Here is a 20605-nt window from a genome sequence, read left to right on the forward strand (position 1 = left end):
TGTCCTGGAACTCACTTTGTAGACCAGGCTGGCCTCGAACTCAGAAATCCACCTGCCTCTGCCTCCCGAGTGCTGGGATTAAAGGTGTGTGCCACCACCACCTGGCTTTACTTCATATTTTAAGACAGCATCTCACTAAACCTCCCAGGCAGGCCTTGAGATCGGCGTCCTCCTCCTCCAGCCTTCTGATAGCTGGGACTAGGAGCTTGAACCACCAGCCTGGCCACATCATTGCGTTTTGCATGCTAAGCTATATGAGCCAGCTCTAAGCTAAGAAGGAACTTCCCTGTTCCCTCTGACTGTACAGGCCGGCTTTCAAAACCGACCTCAGAAGCCCTGCGCAGCTTGGTGGAACCAGAAGTCTCAGAGGAGCAGAGCACAAGGAACAAAACAGAGCCCTGTGCTCTGGATTTGAAGCCAGAGGTGCCACCCACAGTAGCAGACAGGATCAGATTTATCCACAAGCTCCATCAGGACCAAGGTACCTGGTGTAGACCATTTCTCCAAAAGTCATGGCTAGATCCACTCAGCTTTAGTTATTTTGTTTTGGTTGGATTGTTTTTTGTTTGGTTTTGTTTGAGTCAGGGCCTCACTCTGTAGTCCAGGCTGGCCTTGAACTTACTTGTAACAATCTGGCTGCTTCTGCTTCTGGAGTACTAGGACTAAAAACATGTGCCACAATGTTCTATACTATCCTATCTGTGTGACTATGCCCAAATTGGCCAAATTTACTGGGCCCTAGCTTTGTAGATGGACAGACAGACAGAGAGATAGAGAGATGACAAGTGGCAGCTATCTCACAAGGCTGTTGTATTGCCTGAATTAACACCCGGATGTGGCGAGATCCTGCCATGCTATGGCTGAGCCACTGTGATCTCAGTTCACAGCTGAGGATGCAGCTGTGCAGCTGCTCAGCCAGGCTGAGCCTGTCCAATGTCTGTCTCCCCTCACCTGTCTGTCTACCAGCACCGGGGATGACCTGTCAGAAGTGAGAGATCTGAGGAGACTATGACGCAAGGACTTCTGGGAGCAGGTCAAGCAGGCCCAAGAAGTTTGGGGGAGAGCTAGCCTCAGGGGAGACCAGTTCATTGTTTTCTTTGAAGAGACACCCAGCTCTGTTGCCAAGGACCTCAGTTTGCTGGTCACATGCAATGAGCGCCTCGAGTGGGGGACAAAGCCATCCACAGCTCTAATGCTGCTGCCAGCCGGAGAAGCGATTGATTGTGGTTCACCCTCCTCCCTGTTTCAAGTCCCTAAAAGAAGTCACCTCAGGGAACTGGGGGGGCTGGGGAGCAGCAGAACCTGGCCTCTGAGCGGAGGGGTTTCCCAGGTCTGTGGTAGGAGAACAGAAGGGACTTTCTGAGAGGAATTTCCCAGAGTTCTTCAGGGCTGGGGGGTGCAGGTAGAGAGAGTCCTACCTGAATGGGCCTCAAAGAAAGCTCTGCAGAGTGCTAATATTTGTGTGTAGGTGGTGCTTTTTTATTTTATGTGTGTGTGTGTGTCTGTGTGTGTGGGAGGGTGCGTGAATGTATGCGCATAGGTGTGCATAGAGGCCAGAGGGGCACATCTGCTGTCCTGTTCATTCCCTCCTCAGCTTATTCCCTCAGGCAGGTTCTCTTACTGAACCAGAAGCTTGCCGACTCAAGCCCCAAGACAGTGCCCGTCTCTATGCCAATGCTGGAGTAACAGGCATGCATAGCCCCATAGCCCCGCTCAGCATCTGTGTGACTGCTGGGATTTTGAATCCAGTTTCTCATAAGCACCTTCCCCCATGACTTCTCCCTCGTCCTGTTTTGTCTTGCTGAGACAGGGTCTCACGTAGTTCTGCTTCCACCTCCCGAGTACCGAGGTGTATCCCACCATGCCCAGCTGAGGAGTCCATGACCTTAAATCAAGACCAGGATCCCAGTCATAAATGAGATGTTGGGGCCCTGGTCTCATAGGAGGCACCAGCAGATATCATCTGGATTGTGTGAGTTCTCCTGCAGCCAGAGCTCCTGAGCCCAGGGCATCTGAAGGAAGGAGTGAGGTAGACATTGCCTCCTGGGTGTCAAGTGGAGTGAGTAATGCTTCTGAAGGGCAGGGGGGCTCTGTCATAGAGGACCCTGAATGTTCCGGATAGAGAGGATGTCATGTCTCAGGAAGTTGCAGCTGTGGGGTGTGAAGGAGGTCCAACTCCAGGATGCTCCCCCCCCCCCCCGGTTTGGGGAATCCTCGGTGAGCATGTTGGTCACCTGGGTGGTACAGTGACAATTTTAGAATTTTTTTTATAAAATCACAGAAATGTAAGAATATGCTGTTGTTTTAATCCCAGGTATAGGGACATGGGGCTGCTTTGGATTGGCCACAGCAGTTGACTACGATTTGCCTCATGCTCTGGCAGGGGTGTGATTTAGCCAGCTGCAGGTAGTTTTTGTGGCTGTGTGACATTTGGAATTCTGGGGACTTTTCAAAGGGTCTATATAGATGCTAGGGCCCTGAGAGGTATGGTGGGCTGTTCATTGGTCACTGCTGGCTGTGGTTTGTTAAGTAGTTGTGTGCAAAGAAGAAACAACAAGAAGAAAGTACATATCCTGATGGTGAAGATCAAACTTGCCCAAGGAGCTCAGCACCCCTAATCAGCAGGAAGCAGTCTAACAGTGACGCCGCTCCCCTCCGATCCACAAAATAGCCAAAGACAGCTGCATGGTGAGGAAGAGCAGAGAGAACTGAGCTTTGTCTGGATTCTGTCCTGAGGTGAGGATTTGTTCTCACTGAGCAGGGTCACAGCCTAGAGAAGACATGGGAGTCCCACTCATGAGTTTAGGTGAAGTACTAATGGTTGAACTCAGGACCTCACGCATGGTAGGCAAGCATTCTACCACCGAGCTACACCCCAGCTCTCCTCGCTTGCGCCGAAAGAGACCCTCACTACCAGACCTTGGTGTGAAAAGAGCAAGAGAAAAATAAAATTAAAAAAAAAAAAAAAGAAAAAAGAAAAGGGCAAGAGGTTTTGTTGGAGGTAGTTTGGGGTAGGAGTCTCAACTTGGAGGATTTCAAGCTCGACAGCTCCTGGTTCTTCCTGGAGGAAGATGCCCTCGGTTTGCACTGTTCTTACAGCCAGCTGTTGGAGCTGCTGATCCAGCAGGTCAGCTGTTGATCTGAGTCTAGAGTGGAAAACATTGGGAGAATCCCAACAGCGCAGGGGAGGTGGAAAGATGGGCCCTGTGTTAGAGTAGGAAGTCCAGGAGGGGGGACGCGGGGATGGGCACCTGCAGTCCGTCTGTCTGTCCGGCCAGCCGGCCAGGACTCTTGCTGGAGAGTGCCCAAAGTGGAAGGGATCCTAGAACCGGTCTCAGGTCTGGCTAAGGTTCCTTCCTAGAAGACAGGCTTCCAGTAATGTTGCCCTGCGATTACTGACTAGCATGCATGAAGGTCTGAGTTCAACTCACTCTTCACTGGGGCACTGAGTTCAGGAGGAAGCTAAAGTGGGTTATTCCAGGAAGGACCTATCTGGAGCCAGAAGACAAGGCTGGAAGAGATGGTGTGCCAGCCCTATTGTAACACAGCCCCCGAGGTTAGACACCCAAGGAAAGCTCTACCTAGGCCCTTGTATCATCTATGATAATCCTAGGATTAAGACAAGAGTGAGCCAGGCCTGGTGGCCCCCACCTGTAATCCCAGCATTTAGGAGGCTGAGGCAGGAGGATGAAATTCCAAGCCAACCTGCGCCTAAAGGTACATGCTATCTCAAAACTAAACAAAAAGGCACCAGAGGGGATGCTGTCTGAGAAAGTTTTATGAGAGGGTTCCTATTCCGAGGGAACTGGGGTGTGTAGTGCGAGGGCTCTCCAAATGAGGCAGCTGTGGCCAGTGTGGGTCACTTGGGAATGGAGAGGATCAGGACGATTGGGATGAAAGTATATGTTGAGGGATCCGGACTGAGTGATGGACAGCACTCACTTACCCACGGTGGTGACTAGCGTGCTGGCGAAGAAGAGCGCCGAGGCGAAGTCCCACGCAGGGTCCGAAGCGTTGGCAGCTCCGGAGGCGTTGGCGAGCGCTGCGCGCCCCAGCCGTCCGGCCGCCAGCACCCGCTCCACGAAGGCGTCCAGGGCGTGAGCCGCCACGCACGGGCTGTGCCGCAGCAGCTGCTCCCGCAGCGTCCCCAGCTCTGCCCGCAGCCGGGCTTCGTGAGGCCGCTCCAGCCGCGCCACAAGCAGCGCGCCCAGCGCCAGGTACCCGGCGTAGGCGGCCAGGGCGCTAGCCAGGAGCGCGCCCCGCCGCATGGTGCCCGTACAGCCCCGCCACCCGCCACCCGCCACCCACCACCCGCCACCCGCTGACGTGGCCCCGCCGGCCCACCGCCCGAGGTCCGCTTTTAGTTCCGGGAGCTCCAGGCGCGGCCACAGACGCCCCGAAGAGGAAGAGGAAAAGGAAAAAGGGGGAGGAGCGGGGCTGGCGGAACGCCCCGACGCTGGGAAACTGAGGCACGCCCAAACACCAGGTGTAGGTACAGGGACGCGGGAGGGTGGAGTTCGACGCTCCGGGATCCCGGAGTCAAATGGGATGGGAAGGGCTGCGGAGTTCCTTCCCGTCTGATGTTCCTTGCTACTCTCCTCCTCGCGACTCCTTAACTCAGATCTGAAACTCTCCTCGGAAGTGGGAGCTTTCTGTTTGTAACCTTTTTTTTTTTTTTTTTTCCCTCCCTGAGACAGGGTTTCTCTGTGTAGCCCCTGGCTGTCCTGGAACTCACTTTGTAGACCAGGCTGACCTGGAACTCAGAAATCTGCCTGCTTCTGCCTCCCAAGTGCTGGGATTAAAACGTGCACCACCACTGCCCGGCCCTGTCTGTAACCTTAACCACCAGGGAGGCTGAGGCCCGATTGCTGCAAGTTCAGGGCAACCTGACACAAAGCGAGACAGGCCCCTAGTGATCAGGCCTTAAAACACTTGTCTTTACATCTGCACTGTACCCGGTGGTTGCTTGAGGCACTAAGATGAGGGATAAGTTGTGGATGGATGGGAGGGGCCTACGATTTCGGAATAATTAACCAGGAATCAGGGGGCATTGTTGGAAGAACTGTCTCAATAAATAAAAAATACATAGCTTACTTTCATGGTGGCTCACCCCTTTATTCCAGCACTCAGGAGGCAGAGGCAGATAGATATATTTCAAGCCAGCCTGTGTACATAGTTAAGTTCCAGGGCTACATAGTAGGACCTGTCTCAAGAAATACAAAACACACACACACACACACAAACACACACACACACACACACACACACACACACACACGAAAAACAAATGAGCAAATAAACTTCTGGTATGGTTGTGGTGGCTTACACATAATACCCTTAACATTTGAGCAATAGACTGGGCCATCACCGGCTCCAGGCCAACCTGGACTACCTAGTGAATACCTGTCTCAAAAAGGTGCAGTGGAGTGGAGTGGCTGGAGAGATAGCTAAGTCGTTATGAGTATTAACCGCTTCTGCAGATGACCTGGGTAGATATCTGTATTCAGGGTAGACTCCCTCTACCTGGGGGCTGAGATGCTCCTTCGGACATTTGAAAAGGATCAAAGCCCTGTCTCAAAACAAAACAAAAACCAACAACAGACTAGTAAGTAGCCAGGGGTGGCACAGGCCTTTAGTCCCAGCATTTGGGAGGCAGAGACAGGCAGAAGCAGATGATGGATCTCCCTGTGAGGGTAGCTTGCTCTATAGAGGGAGTTTGAGGTCAGCCAAGGTGACAAAGTGAGACACTGTCTCCATAATAAATTAATAGGTAAAACTAAAAGAGAGGTTTCCTTTATTTTTCTCCTGTGGGTCTCCTCACATCCCTCTATGACCTGGACTCAGTGCTCTCCTTACAGCTGTGTGGAGGGCAGACCAGAATCCTTCCCACAACCAGACCACAGCTCTATTTATAAAACGGTGGCAATTCTTGGGACAGAGCCCAATTTAGGGCTGGCAGTCTCTAGGAAGAGATGCCTGATAATAAAAACAGCAGCAATAGCTACAAAGTCCCAGGGCTTAGTCAGGCGCTCTCTGTGTACATATGCCCTTTATCAAGGCCTTCACCCTCCCACATGATTCCCGGTAAACGAAGGGGAAATTAAAGCTGAAAACAGAATGCAGGAACCCGCCAGATGGATCCGTGGTTACACACACACACACACACACACACACACACACACACACACAGAGGCACCAAGCCTGAAGACCTGATGTTAATCCCTGAAGCATGGTGGCAGTGAGAACTGACCCCTGTAAGTGTCCTCAGACCTCCATAGGCAAGTGACCACTCTCATGCCCACACACATATGCACATATGCACACCCAACACACACAAAATGGAGTAAGAGTGCATGTCTGTAATCTTTTTTTTTTTTTAAAGATTTATTTATTTATTATATGTAAGTACACTATAGCTGTCTTCAGACACTCCAGAAGAGGGCGTCAGATCTTGTTACGGATGGTTATGAGCCACCATGTGGTTGCTGGGATTTGAACTCCAAACCTTTGGAAGAGCAGTCGGGTGCTCTTACCCACTGAGCCATCTCACCAGCCCCGCATGTCTGTAATCTTAGGACTCAGGGATCAGAGAGGCAGGAGGACTGAAAGTTCAAGGCCATCCTCAGGTACATAGTGAGTTCAAGAACAGCCTGGATTATGTGAGAATCTTGTCACAAACAAATATAGGAGACAGAAGAGACAGCCATGGGGGTGCTCACTTATAATCTTATCAGTAAAAGGAGGGAGAGGCAGGAGAATTACAAAAGTCTCAGGTCTGGAGAGACAGCTCAGCAGCTAAGCGCACTTGCCACTTTTGCACAGGACTCGGGGTTCAGTTCCCATCCTCACATGGCCGCTCACACCCATCTGTAACTCATTTTCCAGAGGATCCGGTGGCCTCTTTTGGCCTCTGAAGGCACCAGGGCCATATATAGGCAAACACACATAATCCATACACACATAAAAACATATATAATATCTTTTCTGAAAAGATTAAAAGCAGAAAAGAACAAATATTGTTGAGTTTAAATCATTCATGTCACATGGCTCACCACTTATAACTCCAGTTCCAGGGGGAATCTAATGCCTTCTACAGACCACTACAAGAACTGCACCCAAGTGCACATACTCCCTATATATACACACACAGCTTAAAAAATAAAAATAATTTTTTTAAAAGCTCAGCATTGGTGGTGCACGCCTTTAATCCCAGCACTTGGGAGGCAGAGGCAGGCCTCTGAGATTTCTGAGTTCCAGGATAGCCTGGTCTACAGAGTGAGTTCCAGGACAGCCAGGGCTACACAGAGAAACCCTGTCTCAAACAAACAAACTCTGGGTGGTGGTGCCACACACCTTTAATCCCAATTCTGAAATGGCAAAAGGTTCAAAAGGTTCAAGGCCAGTTTGGTCTACAAAGCTAGTTCCAAGACACCCAGGGCTACACAGAGAAACTATGTCTTGAAAAACCAAACAACAACAACAACAACAAAAGTTGTACTACTTCTGTACAGATTTTTTTTTTCAGTATCCACCTTTTCTTTTTTTTCCATTTGTGCTGGTGGGATTTGAACTCATGGCCAGCCACATGATGCAGCGCAAACAGCCAACAGAGGTGCAGCCCTAGCTTTCATGCCACTGTTTCCTAACCGATACAGAAATGTAAGGATTTACATGGGCTTTGTAGTGTATGAGAGGTAAGTAATGTGGAGTGATATTCGGGGTTGAGTACAGAGCTCAGTAGTACACCTCTTGCTTGGATCACATGGAACCCTAAGTTTAATCTTCAGCACCTGAAAATGAAAACAGTATTATACGTAGACGTGTGAGTGTGTGTATGTGTGTGTGTGTGTAACATATATGTATACATAATGCTTTAATGTCTGTGGAAGGATTACACATGTTACATACAAATACAAGCCCAATTTATCCCTGACCTCTTTCTTGTTTGTTCTTCTGTTTTCTTTCTTTCTTTTTTTTTTTTTTTTTTTTTTTTTTTTTTTTTTTTTTTTTTTTTTTTTTTTTTTTTTTTTGGTTTTTAGAGACGTTTCTCTGTGTAGCTCTGGCTGTCCTGGAACTCACTTTGTAGACCAGGCTGGCCTCAAACTCAGAAATCCGCCTGCCTCTGCCTCCCAAGTGCTGGGATTAAAGGNCCTGCCTCTGCCTCCCAAGTGCTGGGATTAAAGGCGTGCCCCACCACCGCCCGGCTGTTCTTCTGTTTTCTAAGACAGGGTTTCTCTGGGTAGCCCTAGCTATCTCGAAATGGAATCTGTAGACCAGGCTGGCCTGAACTGAGAGCTCTGCCTGCCTCTGCCTCCCCAGTGCTGGGATGAAAGGCGTGCGCCACCCTTGCTACACCTACACTGCCCTGCTTTTTCCCCCTAAATTAATTTTCATATTTATTTTGTGTGCATTGGTATTTTGCCTGCATGCATGTCTGTGTGAGGCCATTGGAGCCTTTGGAACTGGAGTCATAGACAGTTGTGAGCTGCCATATGGGTGCTGGGAACCGAACCCAGGTCCTCTGGAAGAGCAGACAGTGCTCTTAACTGCTGAGCCATCTCTCTTTTCTTTGAGACAAGGTTTCTATGTGTAGCCCTGGATGCCCTAGAATTTGCTCTGTAAATTGAACTCAGAGATCTACCTGCTTCTATTTCACAACTGTTGGGTTTAAAGGTATATGCCATCATTAAGGGCTTTAAACTCTTGATCCTTTTGTCTCAGTGTCAGGAGTGCCACAGACCCTATTTTATCTTTTTTTTCTTGAGATTATTTTAAGTAGTTCACTTGAACTCAGTATATTCCCAAGAATAGTCTTGAACTTCTGAACCTCCTGCTACCACATCCCAAATGCTGGGATTACAGGTGTGTGCCAACACATCTTGCTGCACTATTTATATAAAAGACATGAACATTTGAGGATTCTACAATAGGCAGGGATTCAACAGACACCTATATATAGACAGATGAATACACACACACACACACACACACACACACACACACACACACACACACGAGGCCCACAGCAAGCCCAAATGTCTGCCTTATTGATTTTTTAAGGTCACAGATGGATGGATTTGGACAAGTTGAAGGCTGAGGATGAGAAGTAGAGGCAGTGCCTAGGAGTCAGACACTAACATGAAGCAAAATGATGTCTCAACAAAGGACTGCATCTGAGCCAGGTCTCCTCCCTAAGAAGCCACTTCAGAAGAGGAAAGGGAAGCCACAGGACAGGCTCACTTGCTGACCATCTCCTTCTGGAGTGCTGTCACTTCCCAGAGGCATTTCTGACTTTTTTTTGTCTTCAATAAGCAGAAAAAAGGACAGAAGGGGGCCAGTAGTGGTGGCACACAACTGTGATCCCTGGATCTGGAAGGTAGAAGCAGGAAGTTCAGGGTTCAAGGATGTCTTTACCTTAACGAGTTCTAAGTCAGTCTAGAAGTGTGAGACCCTTTCTCAAATCAAAAGAGATAGGGGCATATTAAGGAAGAGAAAAAGAGACACTGAGGGACACACAGGAGAAAGTTAGTTTTCAGGGTTCTAGGCTCAAAGTTGTGTTTGTGTGCATTCAACTGTAAGGGCTGTATGCAGTACCTTTGATGGACAGAATGCTTGAAGGAAAAAAGCCATGTGAGAACATTTTTATGAATTTCTGGGAAATTGCCTAAAGGTACCTTTGAAGAAAATTACCTGTTCTTCTGACCTTCTGACCTAATATGCTGAGGAACTCTTTTTCAAAATTTTTTTTTATTTTATTTTATTTTTTTTTGAGACTAGAACACGCAATGTTCAGAGCATAGACTGGCTTTGAACTCGTGACTTTCTTTTTCAGCTTCCTCAGTATTGGGAATACAGAAGTCATCCACTAAGCTGAACTTTGTTTCTCAGCCTAAATGGGCGCTGGTGCCATATTCCTTTAATCCTGAGCCAGACAGATCTCTGTGAGTTCGAGGCCAGCCTGGTCTACAGAGTGAGTTCCAAATTAGCTAAGGCTACACAGAGAAACCCTGTCTTGAAAACAAATAAATAGATAGATAGATAGATAGATAGATAAAAAATGAGTGCTGCTTCTGTGTAAACGTTAGATGAACAGGCATAACTGAGAATCCATCATTCTCCCCGCCTTTCACCCTTCAGTCTCCCTGTGCCCTCAGCTAACTAAATCGAGTGCCTGCCTGGAAAGAACTACATTTCCCGTCGACTTCCGCGCTCAACAATAGGAAGGTTTCCTTCCTGCCCGAAGTCTTCTCCTCCTACATCTCACCAGGCTCCGCCCTGCTGCCACTAAGGTACGCCTCTTCCCTTACGTCATTGGCCCCCAGTTCCCCCCTCTTATGTAGGCCACCGCCCACTCAACCAGGCTGCACGCCCCCCAGAGGGTGTGGCTTCCTCGCGCCATCGTGAGATCTATTGGGTCTCTCGGTACCATTGGGGCGTGGCTACGGGAACCGGGCGGGCCCATTCCAAACTGCGGCTGTGGCGTTCGCGGCGGTGGCATCTAAGCATGCACGCGACAGGTTTGGCGGCGCCGGCGGGGACGCCCCGGCTGCGTAAGTGGCGTACGTGGCCGGCTGAGGAGATCGGGCGGGCGAGGGGTGTGGCGGGGCCGTCGCGGCGGTTGGCGAGGTCACTCCAGGTCGGACGGAGGTCACGAGATCCCGAGCCTGGAGTTTCTAGGTGCGCACAGCGCAGGGATGCCACATCCGGGTAGGGGGCGCATCGCGGGTAGGTTCCTTAGAAAATTCCTTTAAAAGAAGGCAAGTTGGAGGAAGATGTAGTGCGATGTTCAGAGAAACGCTACTTCCATTCATTTGCAGTCAGCGATTTGACCTCCTGTACTCCCCACCTTTCCGAGGCTCTTCAGTGCCCACGAGCTGTCACCCACGCTCCACAGTACGGCCCGTGGGCACTCCCTGTGCAGACAGGGCCATATTTACATCCCATTTAAGAACACAACCAGTACTTATTGTCTGCTAACCTCCTTTTTCCAGCTTTGTTAACCTCTTTTCCCAGATGGAAATTTGAATTCCTCTTGGTCTCTCGATATCTATGTCCTGTTTGTTTCATTTATTCATCGAACATACCTTGCTCCAGTGAACCTTGTACCAGGCCCTGGGCTGGAATTTGGGTACACACTAGTAGCCACCAAAGCCCTCCCTGGTCCTTACAGCTAGGGTTCAGGAGGAAGATAGGCACTTTCCAAGGAAGGAAAGGTGTCAATCAACTAGAGTAGTAAGAACCTCTGTGTGTGTGTGTGTAGTCCGGATTGTGGCTAGGGTTTGAGGAGGCTCCATTTACCCTTTCACTCCTTAGTGTCTGGCCAGCCTGTGATGTGTGACCAGCTGGCATTTATTCCTGTCACAGAGCTGCCAGTACAGAACAATGGAACTGCTCCGATAGGAGCATGGGGAGGGTTCATGGTGCACACCTGCAATGCTAGCACTTGGGAGTTGGCGTTCAATGCCTGCCTGGGCAACGTGTGTTTAAAGAAAACGGTGGGAGAAGTCAGGGATGGGTTCCCAGAGATGGCTCCAGTAAGGGCGCCTGCCACTAAGCCTGACTATCTGAGATGGATCTATGGTGGACAGACACACACACAGACAAAGATGAATTAGTTCTTTTTAATAGAGTGCTGGTCAGATGATGTGGAGTACACAGGCAGATAGGTTGGGGCTGGGATGGAGGTCTGGAACTCAGTTGTTGTCTGGAAGTATCCTTGCGTCCTTGAAGAGGGCATGCCTAATGATGAAAGACCTAAGGGATTCCTGGAGAGAAAGGCCGTGGAGGCCTGTGTCAACAAGATACACAAATGAGTTAATGCTGAGGAGGGAAGTCAGGAGCCTGGCTGTTCTGAGGCGGGACAGTGAGGAAGAATGCACTTGAGCAGAGTCCTTAGTGTGGCGCAGCAGGCTCCTGGAGGAGGGTGGTTCTAGGTTGGTAGTACTGTGTTAAGGCAAAGAGTTTGTCAGTGTTGGGACCCGAGAGACCTTGGGGCCAGAGCTGCTGACAGGGCTGAGCGGGTGTTAGAATTTGATTCTCAGCATGGCGGTCCTTGATCTTGGGCAGAGGGTGAAAAGGTTCACGTTCACTTAAGGGACCATGCAGGTGATGCACCTGTAAGGCCAGTAAGGCACTTGCAATTCAAGCACTAGTAAGCCAGGGGCAGGGGCAGGGGCAGGGGCAGGGGCAAGATTTCACAGCCAGGGCTACACAGAGAAACCCTATCTCGAAACAAACAAACAAACAAACAAACAAGACTTACTTTATTTATATGTGAACCACCACGTGGGTGCTAGGGGCCAAACCCAGTCTTTTGCAGGAACAGCAAGCAGCAAGTGTCCTTAACTAATGAGCCATGCCTCGCATGCTACGTGTACGTGTTTGTGTGCGCGCGCAGGATAGACGTGCGTGCCAAGGCCAACATCAGCTGTCTTTCTCACTCTCCACCTCACACTCTGAGACCAGATCTCTCACTGAACCTGCAGCTCGCTGATCCGGCTATGCAGGCCAGATGACAAGGCCTTGGAATTCGGTCTTGGCCTGCAAAGGGCTGGGGTCACAGCATGAACTGCCAGGCTTGGCTATTTACCTGGGTGCAGACTCAGGTCCTCCTTGAGCAAGGTGTATTTGGTTTGACTGAGTCATTTCTCAAGCCCCTCCCTCACCTTTTTTGAAACAGGCTCTCATTCTGTAGCTGGCCTAGGTTGGTCTTGAACTCAAGACCCTTCTACTTCCGCCTTCCATGTAGCGAGGACAACAGGCCTATCCCTCCAACCCAGCTTGTTCCACTCCAATGAGCATTATTAGGTCCTTAACCCAGGCAGTGCCAACCTCCAACCCCGCTCCCGAGTCGCCACAAAACTACAGAATCACCACCTCACATGTCTCACCCAGAAATGTCTGTCAGGAAGGCTCTGCCTGCTGAAGACCTAGCAGCAGGTAAGATGACCAATGCCCCTGCCTTCCCAGTCATTCCCCGGGCTGGACCCTTTCCAGCTCTCAGAAATGGGTGACCTGATTCTCCACCCTTGTCCTCCTCCCACAGAGTGCACGCTCACAGCCAGGCTGCCTCTGGGCTCCCCTCTGACCTCCAGCCAACCATCCCTCAGCCTCCCACAGTGCCTCACTTTCCTTTCTGTCCCTGTCATTGCCTGTTGGACTCATGTGTCTCACCTGTTCCCACCTATTCTTCTTTTTCTTTCTGGCTTTTGAGTCAAGGCGTTGCTATGTAGCTCAGGCTGCCCTGAAACTCTGGGTTTTCTGGAGTGCAAGCATTCTAGGTGTGTGCCATCCCCACACCAGGGGCTGGCCTAGTCTTAGCCCCATTGAAGGAAGTCTCCAGTAGGTGAAAGCCAGGGCCTTGTGCGTGTTAAGCAGGAATTTTAACACTTAGCTGCATCTCCAGCCCATTTACTTTACAGACAGAGTCTTGCTCGGGTGTGGTGGTGCATGTCTTTGATCCCAACATTAAGGAGGCAGAAATGGGTGGATCTCTATTGGTTTGAGAACAACTTGGTCTACATAGTGACCTCCAGGACAGCCAGGGCTACACAGTAGGAACCTGTCTCAAAAGAAAAACAAACCAACCAATCAAACCAAAGACCAAAAACAGGGTCTTACTAAGTCCCCAGGCCCAGCTAACTCAGAAGGAACTACAGAAGATGCTGAGAGCTTGAGACCCTGCCTCTCCCTTCCAAGCGGCTGGGGTTACAGGCTTGTACCACCAGTCCTTGCTCTGTGATCCTCTGATACATTTATCTTTTTGTTGTTGTTGTTTGTTTGCTTGCTTGTTTTTGTTTTTGTTTGTGTTTCTCGAGACAGTGTTCTCTGTGTAGCCCTGGCTGTCCTGGAACTCACTTTGTAGACCAGGCTGACCTCAAACTCAGAAATCCGCCTGCCTCTGCCTCCCAAGTGCTGGGATTAAAGGCATGCGCCACCACACCAGGCTAAATAAAGCAAGTCTTTAGAACCAAAGTGGCACATGTTCACACAGTCCTGTCTCAGCCTCCTGAGTGCTGGGGTTGCAGATGAGAAGGACCATGGCCAGCTGTCCAAGCAGTCAGCTCCATAGACTGCAGGTTCACCATGGTCTGACTGTTCCTCCCAGTGTGCAGTCTGACGTACAGTTCCCAGTGCTCAACAGCCAATATCCGGGACCCTGGGGCTACCCCCGTCTCTGCAGACACCACCTCCCACCCCTGCTTAGACCAGTCTGAAAAGGTAGGGGATTCCTCTCTCTTCCTTTCCTCAGCCCAGCTCCACGCAGCTTCCATGTCCTGCTGGCCCCCTGGCTCAGTACTTAAATGGCCACTTTCCATATCCCCACCCCAGCTCTGTCCGCTGTGCTCTCTAGCCTGGCCCGCTCAGCAGCCTCCACTTCCCGGGTCCCCCCAGGAAGTCAGAGGGAACTTTTACAGGTAGCTCTGGGGTTTGGTTTGGTTTGGTTTTGATGCCATGCAGGGGAATTGAACCCTGGACCTTGTGTGTGCCTGTATGTGGCTGCTCGGGGTCAACCTTGGATGTCATCCCTAAGGCACTAGCTGCTACCTTGGGTTTGGGGTTGCTTTTGTTATCGTCTTTAATTTTTTATTTGTGTGTCTGTGTGTACAGGTAGAGGCCAGAAGGGCGTCCCTGGAGCCGACCAGTCCCCTGGAGATGGGTGCTGGGTCCTCCGGAAGAGCAGCCAGTACTCTTCATGGCTGAGCTACTTCCCCAGCCTTGCTACCTCATTGCTGGTTTTGCTTTGGTTTTGGGGAGAACTGTTTGGTTTTTGAGATGTCGTTGGCAAGCAGTATATGTATTCCTCCTGGCTCTCCTGGAACTTGCTGTGTAGACTAGGTCGGCCTGGTACAGAGATCCTCCTATCTCCTACTGGAATGACAGGCACTCGCCACACTGAGCCCGGCCGGGCAAGCTCTGGGAGTGGGCATGGTCTTGCAGTGCCTGCAGGCCTCTGAATCTTGACTTCTTTGGTCCTGGTTTCCTCTGTGAAATGTGGGCAGTAGCAAGCCGCCTTGAGAAGCCCATAGCCTCCCCTGGTACATCTCACCTTCTCTGTCTCTTAGAGAAACTCACGCCCATGCCTTCGGAGGCTCTTTCCTTTCTGAGAGCCTGTCCCGTAACCCTTGTGCTGAAGTCTGAGTTCTTTATTGGTAACTTAAAGGTGGTAATAGCCTCAGTTGATGCGGGCTGACTGGGAGTAGTGAGCTTATGTGTTGTGGGGTACACACGGGGTGGGATTGATGCTCCATACTAGCCATGGAGCTGGCTGGGTTGCTTCCCATAGCTGTCCAATAGGGTGGGTGAGTGCCCACTCTAAGCCTGTTCTGGGAACTAGGGGATTCACCTGTGAACAAGGGGCCATTCCCGCTCCAGGGACCCTATAGCGAACAAGAGAAAAGAAACAGCTCATTTGCCTGTGGATGCTCAGTGCTGTAGACATCTGTGGAGGAGGTGTTGGTGGGGGCTGCCAAGAGATACATGCAGCAAGACCTTAGGGCAGAGAGCAGGAAGCCACGAGAGTTGGGGGAGAGCATTGCAGGCCGAGGCATGGCCAGCGCAGAGCCCTGAGCTGAGTATGTGCTGGGGACACCGAGAGGCCAACTGGTGGAGACTCGGGAGTCAAGTCGGGAAGGGATAGGAGCAGAAGCACTGTTTGTCATGGTTGTACAGGATTTGTGCAGAGTAGACCTCAAGATGAAGATGCTCTCGTCGTTATTTGTATAGATGGAAAATGAGGGGTAAATGGTGGGTGGGTGACGGATTAATAAGTAAAGGATGGATGATGGACAGGTAATGGGCAATGGGCAAAGTAGATGAATGGATGTTGGTTAAATAGATGAATGAATGGATGCACAGATGAGTGGATGAATCGATGGCAGGATAGATGGACAGATCAATGGATGGATGTAGGGAGAGTTGGCTGATGGATGGGTGGTGGGCTGGCAGCCTATCTGACGTCACAAAAGAGGCTATTTGGTGACCCTTGCCCCAGCTGCGGCCAGAAAGAGTGATGGAACCTGGGCAGAATTAATGAAGTCCTTCCCTTTCTCTCCGCAGCCTCAAAGCGGAGGGTCCCAGTGTCCCAACCAGGCATGGCTGATCCCCACCAGTTTTTCGACGACACAAGTTCTGCCCCAAGCCGGGGCTATGGAGGCCAGCCATCACCTGGTGGCCTGGGTTACCCCACCTCTTCATCCGACAACGCAGCCTTCCTGGCTGCCCCTATGTCCAACATGGCGATGGTCTACGGGAGCAGCCTGGCCGCTCAGGGCAAGGAGCTGGTAGACAAGAATGTGAGTCAGCTGACACAGTGGGCTGTAGGCTGGGCGCAGATGGCTGACAGGCGGGGCCACAGGGCCTTAGGCTTGGGCTTTGCCTCTCCAGATCGACCGCTTCATCCCCGTCAGCAAGCTCAAGTATTACTTTGCAGTGGACACGGTGTACGTGGGCAAGAAGCTCGGACTGCTGGTCTTTCCCTACCTTCACCAGGTAAGCTGCCCCTGCTCGGTGCCTGCCAGCAAGCAGGGTGGAAGGACCCCCGGAGCTGCCCCTGCTCGGTGCCTGCCAGCAAGCAGGGTGGAAGGACACACCCCCCCGGGGGTGCTGCCACTGCCCCAACTCTCTCCACAGGACTGGGAGGTACAGTACCAACAGGACACCCCAGTGGCCCCCCGCTTCGACATCAATGCTCCAGACCTCTACATTCCAGGTTGTCCCCTCCCAACTCTGCCTAGGCATATCTGGGATAGATGTCTGGGTGCCTGGTGCCTGGGAAGGGCTTCCACCCTCTGATGAGTGTCTGTGTCTGTCTTCCACAGCCATGGCTTTCATCACCTACATCTTGGTGGCCGGCCTTGCACTGGGGACCCAGGATAGGTAAGGATCCTGGAGCAGGGGAAGACATGGGGATATGAGACCAAGAGCCATCAGAGAGGTCTCAGCTCTCATGTCCTGGGACAGCCCCACCTTGTGGCCAGTCACCCCAGTGACACCTTTGACATGGAACCCATCAAACCCATTTGTGCTAGGCCGTCTTCTAAATCCAACCTTCCTTCCTCTTGGCCTTACCCACAAATCTATCCTTAACGTTCACAGTCCCCTAAAAAGGTTGCTTCCCACCTTCACCCCTTATAATCTCACCCTACCAGCAACTAAAAGCTCTTAAGAGGTGGGCCTGGCCCCCTCCCTATCCTGAAGCTGTCAATGGCTCAAAAGCCAAGAAGCTGACCCTGCTCCCCCAGCCCTGCTGCTGCTGCTGCCTCAGGGCCCTTGCACATCCAGTTAGTTCCCTGACAGGAATGTGCTCTTTCCTCTGTGCCCCGCACCTGCCCCTTCATTGTGGTCCTCATCCTGTGTCACTTCCTAACCCCTAGGCTGATCAGGCCCCATCTCTCCCTGTTCCTTCCTTTTTGTGGCACTGAAAACAAGTGTCATGGAACTAGTGGATTTCTTGCTGAGGCTCCAAATTGAAGCAAGGCCCCTTCCCCACCAGTTTCTGACTTCAGGCTTCAGCCTAGTTGTCTTTTCTTTATCAGGAGGAACCTTCCTGGTACCCCTCACAGGGCTCTGAAGGCCCCCATCTAAGTCCTGACTTGAGTGTCACTGTCTAGGGATAGACCCAGATCCTTGGTGGTCTCTGCTCCATCGACACGGGGCTGCCCCGGGCGATGCTCAGGGGACATCTCTTCCGACAGGTTCTCCCCAGACCTCCTGGGACTGCAGGCGAGCTCTGCTCTGGCCTGGCTGACTCTGGAAGTCGTAGCTATCCTGCTCAGTCTCTACCTGGTCACTGTCAACACCGACCTTACCACCATCGACCTGGTGGCCTTCTTGGGCTACAAATATGTGGGGTGAGTGCCCCCGCCCTGCCTGCCTGTCCCAGACCTTGGCCTCTTTGCACTGATTTCCCCCCTCCCCTCCCCCAGGATGATTGGCGGCATCCTCACAGGCCTGCTCTTTGGAAAGATTGGCTACTACCTGGTGCTTGCTTGGTGCTGTGTGTCCATCTTTGTGTTCATGGTGAGTGGGGCTCAGGGCAGGCAAGGCTGAGGCCCCAGGCCTCCTAGGCAGGCTTGGGGAGGTCTTTGGAACATCTAAGTACCAAATGTACTGATTCCTGCAGGCTGTGCTGACGTTCATACCAGAGCTCAAGTAGATCTCCAGGAGCTTGAGGCACCTTGGTCTACATGTCAAGATCCTGCCTCCCGGGGCGGGGCGGGGGGGGGGGGGAGAAAGAGCCAAACCAAAAAGGAAATAGCTCTTCTAGTTTGTCTTCTGAAGCTGGCGTGTTTTGAGAGTGTTACTGTGTGGTAGGACACTGGGCTATCTCCCAGTAGGCCACGCTCTTCAGGCCAGGATCTACAATTCTTAGCCTCATCTGGTCTTTGCCTCTGCAGCTCACTGTGGTCTGCTCACAGGGCCTGGGGGAGGTAGCTATTCAAAAGACCCTTCTAGGAACACAAACTGGAGGCCACAGAGGGGCAGGGACTTGTCTGGAGCTGTCTGGCACTTACGGGTTCCCCACGATGACCCACTTTATCCCTTGCCACCCAGATCCGGACACTGCGGCTCAAGATCCTGGCCCAGGCAGCAGCCGAAGGAGTGCCGGTGCGCGGGGCGCGGAACCAGCTGCGCATGTACCTGACTATGGCGGTGGCGGCTGCGCAGCCGGTACTCATGTACTGGCTCACCTTCCACCTTGTACGGTGAGCTGCGGCCTGGCCTCCAGCTCCCACAGTCATCTCGCCCTCCAGGCGCGCGCCCTCCCTTCCAGCCAAGGTGCTCATGTCGCTTACTGCACACCCGTAACAATAAACCTGATGGGCTCGGCGCGGCCTCCGCTCCTGACCGGCAGAGGGCGCTGGGGAGCGGAAAGGGCTGCAACTTTAATAAGTCAATGGGGGGCCTTCTTCTCCTCCTTCTTCTTCTCCTTCTTCTTCTCTTCCTTCTTCTTCTTCTCCTTCTTCACTTTGGGTTTCTTGGCCTTGTCTGAGGAGCATCCATGCTTCTTGCAGCCAGCGGCGTACTCCTGGAGAGCGGAGAACGGTGGGTAGGAGAGGAGGTGGCCGGGTAGAAAGCGGTTCTGGACCCGCCCCACTCACCTCGGCAAGGAGCCTAATGTGACCCTGACCGCGGCAGGGCCAGGGTCTGAGGTGCGAGAGAACACGCTGGGAGAGGGCCCGCCTCTTACCTTCCCCTCTGCCTCTGAGTCGCTGGAGCTGCTACTGCTGCTGGAGTCCGAGGAACTGCTAGGGCCATGCTAGATGGGGGTAGGGGGTGTGACAGTGAGGACAGGGACCTCCAAACCCAAACTGGAAGGCTCATCTCAGGCCCTCCGGACTCGATGCCGGTGGTGAAGTGACTTACCCTCGGCTTGTGAGCAGCGCCTGCCACTGGCCCGCCCGGCGCTTTAAGAGGACAGTGTTTGGGGTCTCCCACTTGACCTGCCCCCTCTGGCTTCTTAGAACCAGGGCCCAGGGCTGCGGAGGAGAGGGGAGTTACAGGGATTATGTCGTCTGGCTTTGAGTCCGGCCCCTTACACAGCAAATCCACCACTCCCCGGGAGCCTACCTGCGGCCAAGTCAAACTCCATGGCGGTGACCAGTCTGGATGGCCCGAAGCTCTAGGCAGAGCCTAGGGCAGGTGGTGGGCCTGCACGACCTGCCCACCTCAGGAATTCCGCGAAGCCCCACCCTCCGGACCTTTGTTCCTCTGCTCCCTGGCCCTGACTCACTGCACAGGCGCTCCCGGCTCCACCCAGACCTTCCCAAGTGGGAAGTGGAGGTGGGAGTGGCTGGATGTTTCTGGGAGAAAGGGGGTGAGACTAGTCATCAACTGGCCCCTTTGCGGGGGTACTTCCTTCGGGAGAGCCCTTCCGCGTACACTGAACAAAGTTAAAAGTGCATCCCAGGAGCGACGAGGTCTGGTTCCCAGCTCCTCGGCCCGGAGATAAGCAGTGTCTGAGGTGGCCGGACTAGTGCGCCATGGCGGCAGCTGAAAAGCACCCCGCAAGTTACACCCTGGGGTGATGGCGGCAGGCAGGGCCGATGGGTTGAATTCCTAGGCTGGTGCTTGGCAGAGTGCATGGTGGTGAAATGTGTTGCGTTGTTTGGGTAAAGGCAGGTGTCTTAATTTGGGCTGTTAAACATAACAGATTAGTGCTTAAGCAGCAGTTTACCTCATAGTCTGGAAAGGCTGGGGGCTGAAAGCTAGGCGTAGGCAGGGAGCGATCCCTAGTAGGGAGATGGTCTGCTTCCTGCTTTTAGTCTTGGCTCTCCATGTCTGAATGTAGGACCTCGAATTTGGGGCATGGCTTCGCCATGTGACTTTTGGGAACACAAGAGTTAGCTCCAAGCTATGTACTGTAAGCCAGGAGACTGGGGCAGGAGGATTGACAGTTCTATCATAGCCTGGGCTACACAGCGTGACATGCTGGGCTTGGTGGCACACAGCTTTTAATCCTAACACTCAGGAGGCAGAGGCAGGTGGATATCTGAGTTCAAGGCCAGCCTCGTCTTACAGAGCGAGTTCTGTGCCACCCAGCAATATACCTGACTCAAGAAAACAAGGACGCTGGTGAGGTGGCCCATTGTGTAGAATTGCC

The 20605-nt window shown here is 52.1% G+C and overlaps 3 protein-coding genes across 7 annotated transcripts in view; 1 reads left to right on the plus strand and 2 right to left on the minus strand.

Moving 5' to 3' along the window:
• Positions 1-4268, minus strand: part of Kcnk6 (potassium two pore domain channel subfamily K member 6) — an 8582-nt gene extending 4314 nt beyond the window's left edge. The window contains exon 1 of the mRNA XM_021219428.2: positions 3947-4268. Within this exon, the coding sequence (XP_021075087.1) occupies positions 3947-4268 (322 nt within the window). The remainder of the gene's footprint in view (positions 1-3946) is intronic.
• Positions 4269-4382: 114 nt separating this feature from the next.
• Positions 4383-18834, plus strand: Yif1b (Yip1 interacting factor homolog B, membrane trafficking protein). Of its 5 annotated transcripts, XM_029532053.1 has the most exons (9): positions 4383-4488; positions 10138-10289; positions 16060-16295; positions 16387-16491; positions 16633-16711; positions 16821-16878; positions 17697-17852; positions 17928-18021; positions 18556-18732. In XM_029532053.1, exons 3-9 carry the CDS (start codon positions 16095-16097, stop codon positions 18709-18711), a joined length of 849 nt encoding a protein of 282 aa, XP_029387913.1. In that variant the 5' UTR covers positions 4383-4488; positions 10138-10289; positions 16060-16094; the 3' UTR covers positions 18712-18732. The 5 variants fall into 5 exon arrangements, with proteins under 5 accessions (XP_029387913.1, XP_021057904.1, XP_021057897.1 ...); XM_021202245.2 differs by lacking the exons at positions 4383-4488; positions 10138-10289 and adding an exon at positions 10444-10550 and having other exon boundaries at positions 18556-18834; XM_021202238.1 differs by lacking the exons at positions 4383-4488; positions 10138-10289 and adding an exon at positions 10444-10559 and having other exon boundaries at positions 18556-18831.
• C1H19orf33 (chromosome 1 C19orf33 homolog) lies at positions 18823-19683 on the minus strand. The gene is made up of 4 exons (XM_021202262.1): positions 19573-19683; positions 19369-19481; positions 19193-19261; positions 18823-19030 (listed from the first exon to the last, which is right to left on the minus strand). The coding sequence occupies exons 1-4, from the start codon at positions 19592-19594 to the stop codon at positions 18896-18898; spliced, it is 339 nt and encodes a 112-aa protein (XP_021057921.1). The 5' UTR covers positions 19595-19683; the 3' UTR covers positions 18823-18895.
• Positions 19684-20605: the final 922 nt, after the last annotated feature.

Source organism: Mus pahari, chromosome 1 (genome assembly GCF_900095145.1).
Source record: "Mus pahari chromosome 1, PAHARI_EIJ_v1.1, whole genome shotgun sequence".
NCBI classification, from domain to species: domain Eukaryota; kingdom Metazoa; phylum Chordata; class Mammalia; order Rodentia; family Muridae; genus Mus; species Mus pahari.